We start from the raw sequence: 17,737 nt of genomic DNA, 5'->3' as shown, positions 1-17,737 counted from the left end.
TATTTGATCAAAAATACAGTAATATTGTGAAATATTTTTACAATTTAAAATAAGTGTTTTCTATTTGAATAGATTTTAAAATGTATTCCTGTGATGCAAAGCTTCAAAATAACAGCATTTAGTTGAAACAGAAATGTTTTGTAACATTATACATGACTTTACTGTCACTTTTGATCAATGTAATAGATGCTTGTTAAACAACATTATTAACTGCTTTCATCCTGACCTTTTGAGCGTTAGTGTGTGTAGTTTCTGTACCTTAGAGCTGTGTTCATACTGTCTCCTTGTTTCTCTGGCCTCTGACCGGAGCTGGAAGGTATCTTCCTCCTGCCGCACTACAGAAACACAAACCAGTTTGCTTTTTTAACATTCACGAACACGGTATAAATGCAACCAGAGTCTGAATGCCTATCAGTATTGCAGGCGTTGTGAATATGAAGCCAACACAAACACAGGCAGTATCTGAGCGTGATGTTTATTTGCGTGACAGTGAAAGCAGCGGATCGGCGGTGCGTGTGTTTATTTCACAAAGTGCATTTGCTCTGGCAGAGAGCCCTGACTGTAATAACACAACACTGAAAGAGATTGATTTATGCGTGTAACACTATAGTGTATATACAGTATCTAATACACTCAGGTGGAGAAACGTGAAAAGTAACTAGTTTATAACCTACTGAGTTTGTTTTTGAGAATGTCCACCTCTCTCCTGAGCTGCTCCAGTTCTTCTCTGCGCAGTTTAGAGCTGAAACTGTGTATGGACAAACATAGTTATAAACAGTAAATATCTGTGATTTGTGACACTGCTACACTTTCTTCTTTTACACTAGTGGAACACCAGCACACTTAAATCATACCTTATTTATGTGTTCCTGAGCAATAGAATGAATAACTACTTACTATGATTTTTATGATGATATTGATATAAAATTAGAAATTTGTGGCTCTTAAGGTGATATTAAGCAACTTTTAATTCGGTCAGTTCCTTTCTTGTCTTGAGACTCAACAATGTTGAGGTACACAATATAAATATTGCATATAAATACATTATACATCTCTGAAGAATTACCCTTCTTGCCAGTTTCCTAGAGCCATGTCTCTAAAATAAAATAAAATAAAATAATAAAATAAAATAAAATAAAATAAAATAAAATAAAATAAAATAAAATAAAATAAAATAAAATAAATCTTTCAGATCAATGATTTTTCCAAGAAATCACTCAATAGGATTTTTTTAAACTATTATTATTTTATGGAGACTCCCAAACAGGTTTATTATCAATAACTAAAACAATAAAAAAATAATGATAAAACGACAGACCTTTCTTCCTGGTTTTCTAGAGTCGCGGCGCGGTTGATCTGCCCTCTCAGACTGCTCAGCTCTCGATCCATCTCTCTCTTCCACTGCTCGATCCGTCGGTCCGGTCCAGGACTCAGTGATCTCCGCCCTGCATCCCGCTCTCTCTCCTCCAGTTTATCTGAAGTCTCTTCTGCTCCTCTGGAAGACAGAGATTCTGGAGTAAATGTGACCTCAGTAACAACAGAAATTGTCTATTTCCTCATTTACAGGAAAGAAGTGTTAATTGCAATAAAATTGTAGTATAATGAAGTACATTGAAACTGATTGATGATCACCTTGTAATGTTTGTATTTGTCTTTGCTGAGCGTTTCGCTCTCTTTCTAGTAATCGAAGACTCTGTGTTAAAGCCTCGATGGCCTGTGAAAAAAAAAAAACAACATTTAAAACTTGTTTGTTATTCTAGAATGATCCGTTGTTGAATTCACTTTATTATATTTAAATATACATCTCAAAAACAGAAAGGTAAACAGATACATTCTGCCCCCATTTGCAATGACAGTACTAAATAAAGTCCCTATGATTTTCAGGATGCAGAAAATAAAATCTAGTCATAAAAATGGAATATACTCAATTGGCAAATTTTGGATTAATAAATTTAAAAAAGGGCTGTACAATTAATCACAAATCAATATTTTTTTTAAGGAATATCATGCAATGTTAACAGTAAAATTGTACTCAGTTGTGCAGCTCTTTATTTGCCAAAAATTAAAAAGAACTGTTACATTTTCATTTGATTATATTTTAAAACATGAATTAAATCAGTTAATGTTTAATGGCTTCATTTGATAACCACCGCTTTTGATAATAAAGTTGTATTAATCATAAACCAAGGAAAATTAAAATAGAAAATGTAAAAAAATGAACAAAAGGGCCCTAATATTGTAAAAATTAGAGGTCGTCCGATTTATCGGTTATTTTTTTGCTTTAATGAAGCATTCTGATTTGTCTGTCGAGTGCTACATTCCGGCCCAGAGCGCACATTTTCAAAGGAGAATAACTGACTGTAGCATTGTTTTTCAGATAAACAAGTATATTAACTTAGCATGTTTCTTAAAAATATGCAAACATATTATGGTATTTTTATGCTTTAGTAGAGTCAAAATCTTACATACAGCACAGTTAACCATTAAAATGGAATCCAGATAAACTTAACTGAAAAAAAAAAAGGAAAAAAAAAACACACACAGAAACCATAAAAAAATGGCCCTACCAATGTATTACGTGATCCATATACACATATTAACAGCACACTATCTTGGCTGTTCACGTGTGACTGAATCACCAAAGCTGGACATTGACATGTGATTGGAGCAGGTGTTAGTCTGACCTGACTCTGCTGCTGTAATTGTGTTTGGATGGCGGTCAGATCTGACCACTGAACTGCAGACGGCTTCAGATCAACACCGGCTGTGACCTCTCTGACCGGAAACACATCTACAGGGAGAAACACATGGCCACATGAAATCAGATAAATCAAATCAAATCTAAACATTAGACGGGATAACTTACACTAAATGGAAATTACAACCGCAATTCCAGAGAAGTTGGGACGTTTTGTAAAAATGCAATCAAGAATCTGTGATTTGTTCATTCTCTTTAACTTTTATTTAATTGACAAAAGTACAAAGAAAAGATTTCCAAAGTTTTCACTGACCGACTTAAATGTTTTCTGTAAATATGAACAAATTTTGATTTTGATGGCTGCAACGCATTCGAAAAAAGTTGAGACAGAGACAAAATAAAAGTGTAAAGGTTACAGAATATCCACTTTAAACTGTTTTGAAACTGTTCACAGTAAGCAGGTGAATTAGTAATAGGTGAGCGTATCATGTTTGGGTATAAAAGGAGCATCTCAGTCTTTGCAAGAAAAGCTGGATCTTGGCTCATACTTTGTGCCAAATGTCTTGAGAAGTGTCGAACAAATCAAAAATCACATTTTGCAATGCAAAATTGCAAAGAATTTGGGTCTTTCACCAATTACCACAAGTAATATTGTGAAAAGTTTCAGGGAATCCAGAGAAATCACAGTACATGTAAGGCAAGGCAGGAAACCTCAGTTGAATCTGCTTGACCTTTGAGCCCTCAGATGGCATTGCATAAGAAACCGTCATGCTGCGGTGTTAAATATAGCCACATGGGCTCAGGAGTACTTCAGAAAACCACTGTCATTTATCACAGTCTGCTGCTGCATCAAGACATGCAACCTGAAACTCTGTTACTTGAGGAGAAAGCTATACATCAATTCTCTACAGCGATGCCGCCGGGTTCAGAACTGAAACAAGTTTAGCCTGAAACAATACAATTAATTACCATAAATAAAAACTAAAACAGGAACCTATATAAAAGTAAAGTAAACCTAAATAGTAACAAAAAAATGAAAATGGCAATTTTTACAACAAAATTACTTAATAATAATAATAAACTAAACTAACACTCATCACAAATAGAATATGTAACCTAGTATTTTAATATTTTGTCAATAAAAGTTTGTAAAACTGGAAGGGATTATTAAAAAATCCCTTTTACTTCCAGATTTGGAAAAGAAAACAGTAACACAGAACATTCACCATCTGCCAACATTTATTATTTATGCTTTATTAATGAACTTAATCATTTAAAAACGAGTTTACCTTCTGTTCCTCTGTGAGATCTTCCACGCGCAGTAAGGCGTTCCTTGTAAGACAAAATATGAATATCTGAGGAAAATTAAAACTTACTACAAAAGAAAGTCAGTCACGCAGTTCAGAATAGCATGCGCGAGTAAACAGAACTGTAATCTGGGGTGAACTGTCGCTTTAATTCATCGAAGACATCTGAAACATACTAAACTGACACAGTGTACAGAAAATTAATCTAATTATTAGTGATGAAATGGTCTCTTACTCTCATTTTTGCGACACTTCCATCAGCCTCGGAGATGATGGAGCTCAACTGTTGATCCCAGCTCATCCCGAGCGGCTAATAATCAACTTCTCGATTCAAATACGAGCCTAAACCCAGCCTGCCTTATGAAGACACACAGAGCCAGCGGGAACGATGACAGGTGAGGTTACAGCGACAGGTGAACGGATCGCGAGGCGACACCTGATATAACGCAGAGGAGAGTTTCTTTAGGAAACAAACGACTGAAATAACGCTTCAAAACACGCGCGCGAGAAACTCTCTGAGACCGGTCATTTCAAAGAAACCTCACGAACGCGTGTCCTGTCATAAACACGGTCATTAAAGGGGTTATTAAATGTCTAAAATCCTCTATTCATGGGATCGATGCCCGTTTCAGTTTAAATCCAGGAGCCGCTATATTCTACGTCACTTCCGGAACAGATGGCTTCTGGAAAATGTGGTGAATCTTGCTTCCTCATGAAATTTAATTTTCTACCTATTACATTGTGTTTTATTAACGTTTACACCTACCCTAATCCTAAACATCCCCCTTACAATAATAAAAAAATAGTAATTATTGTTGTACAGTGTGACAAATTAGGCTGTATTGATGTGCGCATGCCCAGTAGCGCCATACGTATCCCTTAACCGTGACCCTCAGGAAGGGAAAAAAACACTATGTTAAGAAACGACACCATCTACACACATTTTGTTCTACTGCATAAACCTGTGTGTTTAAAAAGTTCCCTTAACACATGAACACCGCATACATCTGCTCCTAAAATATAAACAACATGTACTTATTTACTTATTATAAAATCAAACTGCTATACTGCTATAGATATACATATTCTACAGTTTCTGGAATATAATTTCTAATTTATTAAAATAACCTCATGTTTACTAAAATTTTACCTAATACAATTCAATGAGTGAGGCACAAAATATAAATAAAAATAAATTAGTTTTGGTTGGTATTATTAATATGGTATTTTTAAGCATTTTTTTTAGTATCTTCTGTACCACAAAAACATCTTCCCTTTCTAAAATATTAGAATGACACTTAAAATTATATTATTTTAGTTAGTTGCCAAAGCAACATTTCTCATTTTCATTTAAACTTGATGTACTAAAATATAACAAATTAAAACTGAAATGTCAATAAAAAAAAAATAGACATTAAAAACAATAAAACAATGACAAGAAAAACAACAAAATTACTAAAACTTTAACCAAAATTAAAATCAAAACAGAAAATACAAGGAAACTAATTAAATATATATATATTTATATACAAAAAAACTCAGTATATATATATATATATATATATATATATATATATATATATATATATATATAATTTATTTAGTGTGTGTGTGTGTGTGTATATATATTCATAGTTTTTGTGTGTGTGTGTGTGTGTGTGTGTGTGTGTGTGTGTGTGTGTATATATATATATATATATATATATATATATATATATATATATATATATATATATATACACACACACACACACACATACAATAAACAGTACCTCAATACTAAAATAACTCTGATGTGGTAAATCTTCATGCACTTGGTTATTATAGTTTGCATTTTTCAAATAATGTCATTTTTATGCAATTCATGAGAGAAAACTGAACTGTCATTTTTGTGCAGTTTATTTAAAACACAGATGAACACACTTGATTCTTACAGTGAGAAATGAGCCTCTAGTGTTTTTCTAAATTTGCACAACAGAGAAAATAAAGGTGTTTTTTTTTTATCTTGTCATTTTAATAGAATGTAGAAATAGAATAGTGAACATAATTTTCACTGTTTAAAATATTTGGGCAATCTGACCCATTTCAACCCACAGTCGCATCCGAGCAGCGTTCTGCCAGTGTTCACCGTGCAAAGAAACAGACCCAGCAGAGCAACCATCCCGAACGCCCCACGGTGGCGCTTCTTGGGCTCTAACAGGACAGAACACAATGCAGAAACACATTTCACCAGCTGTATTCATACTGTCTTTAATAAACACAGATCAGTATGGTGGAAGTGCAAAGAGACTCACTTCCGGAAGAGTATCCATGAGCGTACAGCACCCGACTGACGATCCAGATCATTCCCAACGCACTGGCCAGACGCTGAGAAGCACAACCATGACAAACAGTTCACTTCACAGTTTGCGTTAGCTTGCATGCATGCATATTTATAGTGCACCTCCAGGTAAGGGTTAATAAAGCTTGAATCTGTACTCACGGGATGCTGAATCCCTCCCACAGATAAATGAAACAGGAATGGCGACAAGAGTTCAACGCTGTTTCACAAGATGTGAAAATCAATAAATCACCAGCAAATGAATAAGGACCACAACTTTTCTATAAAATGTAAAGCATTGATTTGCTGTGAACACGCACATGTTTCCTGTACATGTGATGCATACTGTACATACGTGTTCTGATGCGCTCGCTGGATACAGTTGAATTTGTGACCAGTTTCTGGATCGTCACTGTACATTGTCGGATACTATAAAATAAAATAAAGACTTAAACTAATGAGACCATTAAACAAAATCTTTGAAGTAATCTAAAAAAGTGGTTCTCAACCAGATATGGTGGTGGAACAAATGCTTATGCCAACAATAAGAAATGCAACTGAACGTATAATCGTGTATGGTTAGGATAGCAAAACGAAAAGGAAAGCTGTTTGTGAATTGTCTGAATTTTAAGGCCTTGAACTAAAACTGTTGGATTAAGAGTGCATGTGCAGTGATTAGTGTATGTTAAGTTACCTGGACATTGTATTTAATCCGAGCCTTCACCACAGCATGAGACAGATGAACCATCAGGAGAAACGACGCCGCTCCGGTTAGAGCCACATAGCCGTACTCTTTGGACAAAACCACCATCTTTTAGACTGAGGAGAAAACTGAAGTATTACAGGATCTGTGTGAGATGACAACATACATATGTGTACAGCACAGAAGGACTAGAAAATATGGGACTACAGAAATATCCCCATTTGATGCTGATTACACAGACAAAAATAAAATGAGAAAGTGCTTAGTCATCTCCGTCTGTGATAGTGCAGTGAACTTTTGTTACTGTCAACTGAGAGTATAGGTCATAAGCAGCTGCAGTAAAGTTAAAGTCAGTTTATTTTAATAGTTGTCCAACATTTACATTTTTGTAAAATAAGCACACGTGTAAGAAAAGGTCAATTTGCTGCATGCACCATTCACAACAGTGTAAAAACAAAAGACATGCATTCATGTCAGTAATCTTGCTGTTAGTTCCGTTATTTTGATTTGTTCACGTTATTCAGACACAATCATTATTTTAAATCAAGACAGTTTTTTAAAGACATTTGCTGATTTTCTTTTGTTACCTGTTCTGTGCTTCTGTGCTGGATATCTGGAGAGCGCAGGCTGAAGGACAAAGATCATGTAGTAAATGTGACGCTTTACGGGTAAAGGGTCAAACTCCATAAGCCCCATCCGGTCCTCCTACAAGAAGCAAAATGCACTGTTTGTTAGAAAATGGAACCATTTAAAAAGGATTTTAATGCTTAACTGTTGAATAATAGTTATAAAATATGATATTATCTGTCAGAAACGATATCAATGCTGTCAAAAACAGTAGCGTTTACTACACAGATCTGTAGAACAAGTAGGTTCCAGAATGAAATGGAATACGCAAACACTAGCCATGAAGAAGTCTATGAGACGTCATTCAGTAGTTAAATTAGTTCATTTAAATTAGATGTTAAAATTAGATATTATATTAATATAAATGAGTTAAATTCTCCTTCTGTTCAACATTATTTGTCGTAAGACTGGATATTCGAACAAGTGCCCTTTTGTCAAGGCAATTATTATTTTTTGTAATTAAATGCCATTTTTTTGAAGGTCTACCCAATCTAACTATTGGTAAAATTAATGAATATTGATTTAGCCGTAAATAAAATTATCCACATGATGAGGATCTCATCCGGGACAATCCCTCAGGTTTATAAAGGCTACTACGAACACCTTTTCCCATTTTTTAAAATCACAGAATGAGGCAGGAAATATATTTTATAGATCCTATAGGCTACTAAATGATATGTCAATCAGTACTGCATTATTCATATAGTTTATTTATTACCTGGAGACAACTTGAAAAACACAAATAAACCATAAATTTTCACAATCATGTGTTTATTGTCTTCACCTTTCATCAGTAAAAACGTTTCTGCTTTTTATTCAGCTCAGCTACAGTGATAGCCGGATGGTCCAAATTACGCCTGTTTCACACATACTATGCGTTGCGTATTTTTTTACGCACCCATGTCAACGGATTAGAGCGTTCACACTGCACGCGGTTGCGGTCCGTCAGTGCGTTCCAGCAGCGGTGCGTCTGCAGCAGTGCAGAGATCATTTACGTACAGAGTCTATTTTTGCTGTGCTGCACGCGCTGAATTAACGTGACAGCGCATTGTTTGTGGTAAAATTGAACATGGATTGTTCTTTAGGACCCGTGGGGTTGCTTGTAATAAAGATTTAAATGCAAAAGGCATGAGAGTCGACTGTTTGTGTCAGTGGTGAGTTTTAATTTTAAATGTTTGTGATAGCCTAACAAGAAAAGTAGGCTAAATGTTGCATTTAAATGTGTTGCTGCCTGCTTGAGCAGCTTATTATACAAACCTAGAAGTCAAATGCATAAATAATAGCTTGTTTATATTTGAGTTTAAACTAATGTCTATGAAAGATTGTTACTGTACTGTGATAGAGTATCACAATGCTGAAAAAGCTTTTTTTAATTAATTAAATTATTATTATTTTTTTTACATGATTTTAAATCAAAATAATGGACAAACTGTGTTTGTGGTAAAAAGCCGCGGATCAGTAGCGGACTGCAAACGCGTCCTGTGTGAAAGCACAATGAATCTGTGCTGTTTCTGCATTGCATACCTAACGCAAACGGACTGCATATGCACTGCAGACGGAGTATGTGTGAAACAGGCGTTAGGATTTCCTGCACGTCATAAGTTATTACTTCTATGAGTCTGTTTTGGACTTTTGCACCCTCTGGCTTCGAGTATGAATGAAACATGCACTGCATTCGAGTGTTCAGCTCTCCTGATATTCATATATATGATATAACTTATCAGCAAGGATTACAGCCCTATTAAAAGCCATGCTCCATGTGCCCCTTTTATACTTTGAGCACCAGCCCCTACAAAGGTCCTCCTGGTGTACAATCATACTCAACTCAAACTACTATTACAATTACATTCAAACAATATATACGAAAATAACATACTCCAAGTAAACACACAAATTAAACTTTTCAAATCCATAATGACAGTCACATAACATAAGTTCTGATATTTTTACTACACTCAGAAGCCCCACTATTAAGCAGAGCATCAAAAAATTAGTTTATACTCATTGTGTTCCTCCCCACGGAAATCTTTAGTAAAAGGCGAAAGATTTATACGATCTGAAGAGAAACATGAGTGTTCTAACTTTAAGACAGCCGCAGTACGTACTTGAGCGACAGGAACACATTTCACAAGAACGGTGAGAAGCTCACGTACACAATCTGTTCAACATTTAACACTGACTTATTTATTGTATAATACTTATAATATTCTGTATATTATTAATAAAGCAACCCATCCGGTCTTCTCTTTTTGTAATTTTAAATAGGATTTTATTTATTTATAGATACTTTTCATTTTATTTATAAACACACACACACACACACACACATATATACACACACACATATATATATATATATATACACACACATATACATATATATATATATATATATATATATCAGTATATATATATATATATATATATATATATAAATTACACTCAGCGATCGCTTTTAGACGGAAACAGATAATAATAATAATTAACCTGCCACAAAACGCTAACCAAGATGGCGGCGCGGCCACACGCAGCGGCTTCTCCTCTGTCCCGACAGAACGGTGTTTTCGTGTTTTTTGTCTTGTGAGTCGCAGTGTTTTTGCACGTTGTCGTCACGTCTACCTGTCTGTAAGCGCAAATACAGTCGCGAGTTTCTGCTCGATGTCGGCAGAACCGCCTTTTTACAGTTAAAACTCCGCGCAAGCGGAACAGCTGCGGGATCTCGATCTGCTACGGAGGCCTTCACCATCATCGACCCCCACTACTGCATCTCGCCCGCAGCGGAGGCGCCACAAGCGGCGTGAGAGGAAGCAGAAGAGGGGGAAGCGCGGAGGTATCCGGGCTAGGCTAACGGCTAACCCACACAAGCCATCTGTCCCCACCATCGTACTGGCTAACGTACGCTCGTTGGACAATAAACTGGACTACATTCGTTTACTACGCTCAACTCAGAGGACTGTAAGAGACTGTTGTGTTTTTGTGTTTCACGGAAACATGGCTCAGCAACAGCGTTCCAGATGGCGCTATTCAGCTCGACCAGCTGACGTGCTATCGAGCGGACAGAGCTCTCGTCGCGGGAGGAAAAAAACCCGCGGCGGCGGGCTTTGTGTTTACATCAATGACGCGTGGTGCCGCGATACTGTTGTGATCAGCAAACACTGCTCAACCCTGGTGGAGTTTATGATTATTAAGTGCCGGCCGTTCTATCTGCCGAGGGAATATACTGCTATACTGCTCATTTCAGTGTACATTCCCCCATTCAACATCACCAGCAACAGGAACGACGCACTTAATGAACTGTACCAACACATCAGCGAGCAGCAGACAGCACACCCGGATGCTTTTCTCATCATAGCTGGGGATTTCAACCATGCTGACCTTAAGAGTGTGTTTCCAAAAATACACCAGCACATCAACTTTCCAACACGAGGTAATAACATTTTGGACTTTGTTTACACCACACAGAGAGGAGCTTACAAAGCCCTCCCCCTCCCCCACCTCGGAGCCTCAGATCACATCACTGTTATGCTAATGCCTGCATACAGACCACTCATTAAAGTCGCCAAACCAGTTTACAAACAGATTAAAGTGTGGCCAGAAGGATCATCAGAGATTCTTCAGGACTGCTTCAACACAACTGACTGGGACATGTTTAAACAGGCTGCCACATGCAATAACACCACTGACCTCCAGGAGTACTCAGAGACTGTTACTGCCTACATCAATAAGTGTATTGATGATGTAACGATCACAAAAACTATCACTGTCCGGGCCAACCAGAAGCCATGGATGACGGGGGAGGTCTACAGACTCCTGAAGACACGGAATGCTGCCTTCAGAGCTGGAGATGAGGTGGGCCTTAGAACAGCCAGGGCCAACCTGTCCCGCGGCATCAGAGAGGCTAAGAGACAGCACTCCAGGAGGATAGCTCACCAATTCAGTAACAGTAGAGACACTAGGAGCCTGTGGCAGGGGATACAGACCATTACGGACTACAAGCCCCCACCACGGACCTGTGACAACAACATCTCTCTGCTGAACGAGCTGAACACCTTCTTCGCTCGCTTTGAGCAACAAAACAGCACCACTGCACAGAAGACTCCACCTCCTCCCGGCGACCAGGTGATGACTCTGACCCCAGACAGTGTGAGGAGATCCTTCAGCAGGATCAATGCCCGCAAAGCTCCGGGTCCTGACAACATCCCTGGGCGTGTACTGAAAGACTGCGCAGCAGAACTCACTGATGTCTTCACAGACATTTTTAACATCTCACTGAGTCAGGCTGTTATTCCCACATGCTTTAAAACTACCACTATCATCCCAGTCCCGAAGAAGCCATCTCCATCCTGCTTCAATGACTACCGTCCTGTTGCACTTACCCCCATCCTCATGAAGTGCTTTGAACGGCTAGTCATGCACCACATCAAGTCTGCCCTCCCCCCCTCCCTGGACCCATTCCAGTTTGCATATCGGTCCAACCGGTCGACCGATGATGCCATCTCCACTGCCGTCCACTCAGCACTCACCCATCTGGAAAAAAAGGACTCTTATGTCAGAATGCTGTTCATAGACTTCAGTTCAGCATTCAACACAATCATCCCTCAACAGCTCATTCACAAACTGGTCGAGCTGGGGCTCAACACTTCGCTGTGCAACTGGCTGTTGGACTTTCTGACTGGAAGACCTCAGGCAGTACGGGTCGGCAGCAACACATCCAGCACCATCACACTGAACACTGGGGCCCCCCAAGGATGTGTGCTGAGCCCCCTCCTCTTCACTCTGCTGACCCATGACTGCACACCGTCACACAGCTCCAACCTCTTCATTAAGTTTGCGGATGACACGACTGTGGTGGGTCTCATTAGCAACAGAGATGAGACAAACTACAGGAGCGAGGTGAGCCGCCTGGCCGGGTGGTGGTGCAGTGACAACAATCTCTCTCTGAACGTGGAGAAGACGAAGGAGATTGTTGTAGACTTCAGGAGAGCACACACTCAGCACGTTCCTCTGACCATCAACGGTGCGACTGTGGAGAGAGTGAGCAGCACCAAGTTCCTGGGTGTGCACATCACAGAGGACCTCTCCTGGACCGACAACACTGCAGCACTGGCCAAGAAATCACAACGGCGTCTCTACTTCCTCCGCAAACTGAGGAGAGCCAGAGCCCCACCCCCCATCATGTACACATTCTACAGAGGCACCATCGAGAGCATCCTGACGAGCTGCATCACTGTGTGGTATGGCGCCTGCAACGCGTCCTGCCGAAAGACTCTACAACGCATAGTGAGAGCAGCTGAGAAGATCATTGGTGTCTCTCTACCCCTCCCTCCAGGACATTTATGGAACACGTCTCACCCGCAAAGCCCTCTGCATCACAGGTGATCCCACTCACCCATCACACAGCTTCTTCAGCCTGCTACCATCAGGGAGGAGACTGCGGAGTCTCCAGGCCAGGACCAGCAGACTGAAGGACAGCTTCATCCACCAGGCTGTCAGGAAGCTGAACTCCCTCCCGAACCTGCCCCCCCTCCCCTCTTCTTCCCCAGGCACCACTGAACTATGAACCCCCCCCCCCCCCCCCCCCCCACACACACACACACTAATTATATGATGACATGCACGAGTCACTTGTGCAGCATTGGTCTGCTCACTCACCGCTCACTACCTCATTCGGCATGGAACTACCTCATCAGTCAGTTAAATAACTGCTCTTGGTCACTTGTCACTTGTCACTTTAATCAGACTTAAGATATTTTTAATAAGTGATTTTTTTTGCACTAAAAATCTTTTAACTGCACTGTTGTTCACTTCATTGATTTGCACTATATCTGTCATTTACCTTGCGCTGCTTTATTTAACTTTATTTTTAACTTGTATTTTTATTATATGTCTTTTATATGTCTTTTTTTTTTTTTTTTTTTTTTTTTATAAAACCCTTATTGTATAATTGTATCTACATTTTATATTTGATCTAGTTATTTTTTTAGGGCTTTAATGTTAATGTTATCTGTATGCACCGGAGACTGAGAGTAACGCAATTTCGATTCTCTGTATGTATGTACTGTACATGTGGAAATTTACAATAAAGCAGACTTGAACTTGAACTTGAACTAATACAGCTGACCAAAAGAGGGCAATGTATCTTAAGTGAATACAAAGAAAGTCTAACACGAGCACTAAACTGAAAATGACAAGCATTTGGGCAGACATTTATGAACACGCCATAAAGTGTCTTTTTTATTTTGTGTTTTTTGGGGGGAAAATAGCAAAATATGATTGTCATTGCAGGGAATCAAACCCCAACTCTACGGAGCCCCTTAAGGTTCATTGTGGTGGAAAAAAATCAGAGTGAGTGAAAAAATTTGGGATGGGAGGAAAAAATATATTTTTAATTTTTTTGCGTTCTCTCGCAAAACTTTTGCGTTCCCTCGAGAAACTTTGCGTTCCCTCGCAAAACTTTTGCGTTCTCTCGCAAAACTTTTGCGTTCTCTCGCAAAGATATTTGCGTTCCCCTCGCAAAACTTTTGCGTTCTCTCGCAAAATTATTTGCGTTCCCTCGCAAAACATTTGCGTTCTCTCGCAAAATTATTTGCGTTCCCTCGCAAAACTTTTGCGTTCCCTCGCAAAACGTTTGCGTTCTCTCGCAAAACCAGCTGAGTTCGGACAAACACTTCCTGTTTACTTTACAACTTGTAGTGGTTTATACAGCTCCATAAGTTCACAATGGAGCGGTTCATAGAGTTTTGTTTTGAACTTGGAGAAAATAGTCAGTGCATGCTTATTACGGCAAGGTTTTGGGACATACTAAAAACGGTTAATGTAAAACACTGTGTGAGAGCCGTGGGAACGGAGCGAGGCCAGTGGAGCACCTGCGCCATTCACCGGTAACGAGTCCCGCGAAGGAGAACTGAAGGAGGGACTGATGACAGTGTTGGACGATAGAGGACCAGGCTCGGACTTTATTTTGTGTTTTGGTTCTGTTTGTGAGCGACAGTCGTCCACGAGTAGGGGCTGTCGCGGTCTTTTGGGTATATTTTATTATTAAAGTTTTGTTTGAATGTTCGCCGGTTCCCGCCTCATTCTTCCCGTGACTATAACGTTTGTTACACACCAGATGACTAAATTCAATACACGGATTACACACCATATTATTAAAGTAGACAGACAAGCAGAATAGCCCAGAATATGAACGTAACCTGGTAAACTGCACTTTAAGCGTAGGCTATCCCTCACAGAAAGAAAGAGTTTTATTTTAAACCTGGACTCAAGTTCAAATAGGCTACAGTCAGCTTTGCCTATAGTTTAAGACATGGTTTTGGGACATTCTAAAACACTTAATGTGGATGTAGCTACTATAACAGTGACATTGGAGGCCCAATTCGGTAAGGCCTAATAAATACTATGCTAATAAACATTGTAATATCAATAACCTTAATAGCTATCAGTAAAGCAAATAGCCATAATACAACGTTTCTCCCACATTTAAAACCGTCAGGATATAGAAAGGATCCTTAAGGGAAGCTGGACAAAGACAGTAGGCTATATAGGCTAAAACCAAAATATGGTAAACAGTTTATTAATAAAATATAGCCTATTATGCACAGGAATGGGTCGGGGCTCATTTGGAACTATTATTTTGTTGTAAAAATACAATATAGACAATATTGTGTTTAAAATGTAGGCTTCTTTTAAAATTTAAAAATGTACACTTAATGTTGCCTTTTTTGTTGAACTGTTAGGCCTATATAAAATCAATTTCACATATGCAATATTCTGGATATTCAGGGAAAATTGCATTCTCGTATAGGTTCCAGAGCGAAATGAGAACGTAACAGTGTTCGCTTTATAACATTTCTAATAATCTTTTATATTATTGAATCTTCAAACTGAATTCAAAATCGCATTATGCCCTACTGTAGCCTAAGTGACGGAGTATTTTGTTTCAGCGATTTGATCGCGCTAGCGCCTCATGCGCATATATTCATTGCAAGTGCGGCCTGTTCATTATTAAAATAAAGAATCACCAATACAGATATAACGTTACACAATCAATTTAAATAATCTGTATTATGTCTGTGCCGTATCGTGAGCCCCGGCCCACTCCAGTGCGGCACATTTTTGTTCATTATGATTTTTTTTCTTCAAATACATTGCGAATATTGAAACATTTGGATTTGTGATGAAAGAGAGCTGTACGTGAGCCCAGTTTCGCTTTACATTAGGTTTTGGCTTGTTACTAGCTATTCTGGGCTTGTCTGCTTTCCCTGTGCATAATAGGCTATATTTTATTAATAAACTGTTTACCATATTTTGGTTTTGGCCTATATAGCCTATACTGTCTTTGTCCAGCTTCCCTTAAGGATCCTTTCTATATCCTGACGGTTTTTAAATGTGGGAGAAACGTTGTATTATGGCTATTTGCTTTACTGATAGCTATTAAGGTTATTAATATTACAATTATTATTAGCATTAATAGTATTTATTAGGCCTTACCGAATTGGGCCTCCAATGCCACTGTTATAGTAGCTACATCCACATTAAGTGTTTTAGAATGTCCCAAAAAACCATGTCTTAAACTATAGGCAAAGCTGACTGTAGCCTATTTGAACTTGAGTCCAAGTTTAAAATAAAACTCTTTCTTTCTATGAGGGATAGCCTACGCTTAAAGTGCAGTTTACCAGGTTACGTTCATATTCTGGGCTATTCTGCTTGTCTGTCTACTTCAATAATATGGTGTGTAATCCGTGTACTGAATTTAGTCATCCAGTGTGTAACAAACGTTATAGTCACGGGAAGAAAGAGGCGGGAACCGGCGAACATTCAAACAAAACTTTAATAATAAAATATACCTAAAAGACCGCGACAGCCCCTACTCGTGGACGACTGTCGCACACAAACAGAACACCAAAACACAAAATAAAGTCCGAACTTGGTCCTCTATCGTCAAAAACTGTCATCAGTCCCTCCTTCAGTTCTCCTTCGCGGGACTCGTTACCGGTGAATGGCGCAGGTGCTCCACCGGCCTCGCTCCGTTCCCACGGCTCTCACACAGTGTTTTACATTAAGCGTTTTAGTATGTCCCAAAACCGTGCCGTAATAAGCATGCACTGACTATTTCTCAAAGTTCAAAACAAAATTCTATGAACCGCTCCATTGTGAACTTATGGAGCTGTATAAACCACTACAAGCTGTAAAGTAAACAGGAAGTGTTTGTCCGAACTCAGCTGGTTTTGCGAGAGAACGCAAACGTTTTGCGAGGGAACGCAAAAGTTTTGCGAGAGAACGCAAATAATTTTGCGAGAGAACGCAAATGTTTTGCGAGGGAACGCAAATAATTTTGCGAGAGAACGCAAAAGTTTTGCGAGGGAACGCAAATATCTTTGCGAGAGAACGCAAAAGTTTTGCGAGGGAACGCAAAGTTTCTCGAGGGAACGCAAAAAAATTAAAAATATATTTTTTCCTCCCACCCCAAATTTTTTCACTCACTCTGATTTTTTTCCACCACAATGAACCTTAAGGGGCTCCGTACAACTCTTTAGTAAAAGGCGAAAGATTTATACCATATGAAGAAAACATGAGTATACTAGCTTTAAGAAAGCAGCAGTACGTACTTGAGCGACAGGGACACATTTCACAAGAAGAGGGCACTGTCTCATTATTGAATACAAAGAAAATGAGTGTAACACGAACTCTGAACTGAAAGTGAGCTCGTATCTGGACAGACATTTAGAACTTGTCTTTTCTATTCTTTGTGTTTTTAGGGAGCACATCATAATTCGTCATTGCAGAAAATCAAACCCCAGCCTGGAAACTCCAGTCTAACTACAAAACCAACAAAACTAACCGCCTCAACATGAACGAACATAAAAAAATGAAAAACAAATAACTCTGATATTAAACTCGATTGAGAAGCCCCGCAATAAAGCAGGGCAACAAAAAATTAGTTTATACTCATTGTGTTCCTCCCCACGGAAATCTTTAGTAAAAGGCGAAAGATTTATACGATCTGAAGAGAAACATGAGTGTACTAGATTTAAGACAGCCGCAGTACGTACTTGAGCGACAGGAACACATTTCACAAGAAC

At 38.7% G+C, this 17,737-nt stretch overlaps 2 protein-coding genes and 2 non-coding genes across 6 annotated transcripts in view; all 4 read right to left on the bottom strand.

The window, feature by feature from the left end:
* The window catches only part of LOC109068235, an 8,903-nt gene extending 4,597 nt beyond the window's left edge, over window positions 1-4,306 (bottom strand). The window contains exons 1-7 of the mRNA XM_042746537.1: window positions 4,241-4,306; window positions 3,988-4,030; window positions 2,609-2,791; window positions 1,633-1,714; window positions 1,319-1,495; window positions 675-748; window positions 259-335 (exon numbers count right to left, since the gene is read on the bottom strand). Of these exons, the coding sequence (XP_042602471.1) occupies window positions 259-335; window positions 675-748; window positions 1,319-1,495; window positions 1,633-1,714; window positions 2,609-2,791; window positions 3,988-4,030; window positions 4,241-4,306 (702 nt within the window). The remainder of the gene's footprint in view (window positions 1-258; window positions 336-674; window positions 749-1,318; window positions 1,496-1,632; window positions 1,715-2,608; window positions 2,792-3,987; window positions 4,031-4,240) is intronic.
* Window positions 4,307-5,886: 1,580 nt separating this feature from the next.
* mgst3a (microsomal glutathione S-transferase 3a) lies at window positions 5,887-7,739 on the bottom strand. 3 transcript variants are annotated; one of them, XM_019085114.2, is made up of 6 exons: window positions 7,616-7,739; window positions 7,020-7,173; window positions 6,681-6,754; window positions 6,488-6,545; window positions 6,300-6,372; window positions 5,887-6,198 (listed from the first exon to the last, which is right to left on the bottom strand). In XM_019085114.2, exons 2-6 carry the CDS (start codon window positions 7,134-7,136, stop codon window positions 6,056-6,058), a joined length of 465 nt encoding a protein of 154 aa, XP_018940659.1. In that variant the 5' UTR covers window positions 7,137-7,173; window positions 7,616-7,739; the 3' UTR covers window positions 5,887-6,055. The 3 variants fall into 3 exon arrangements, with proteins under 3 accessions (XP_018940659.1, XP_018940660.1, XP_018940661.1); XM_019085115.2 differs by having other exon boundaries at window positions 7,020-7,156; window positions 7,616-7,733; XM_019085116.2 differs by having other exon boundaries at window positions 7,020-7,144; window positions 7,616-7,733.
* Window positions 7,740-9,615: 1,876 nt separating this feature from the next.
* Window positions 9,616-9,731, bottom strand: LOC122141153. The gene has a single exon (XR_006157579.1). It is a non-coding gene; the product is annotated as a U5 spliceosomal RNA (small nuclear RNA).
* A 7,831-nt stretch (window positions 9,732-17,562) lies between these two features.
* On the bottom strand, window positions 17,563-17,678 carry LOC122141151. Its single transcript, XR_006157577.1, has one exon. It is a non-coding gene; the product is annotated as a U5 spliceosomal RNA (small nuclear RNA).
* Window positions 17,679-17,737: the final 59 nt, after the last annotated feature.

The sequence above is a fragment of the Cyprinus carpio genome, chromosome B20 (assembly GCF_018340385.1).
Source record: "Cyprinus carpio isolate SPL01 chromosome B20, ASM1834038v1, whole genome shotgun sequence".
In the NCBI taxonomy this organism is placed as follows: Eukaryota; Metazoa; Chordata; class Actinopteri; order Cypriniformes; family Cyprinidae; genus Cyprinus; species Cyprinus carpio.
This window is presented reverse-complemented; position numbering and strand designations above follow the sequence as displayed.

Coding starts and splice junctions, on each gene's coding strand:
- mgst3a (XM_019085114.2), bottom strand. CDS start 7,136: ATGGTGGTTTTGTCCAAAGAGTACGGCTATGTGGCTCTAACCGGAGCG. Junction 6,755..7,019: donor GGATTAAATACAATGTCCAG/GTAACTTAACAT, acceptor TTTATTTTATAG/TATCCGACAATGTACAGTGA. Junction 6,199..6,299: donor TCATGGATACTCTTCCGGAA/GTGAGTCTCTTT, acceptor CTGTCCTGTTAG/AGCCCAAGAAGCGCCACCGT.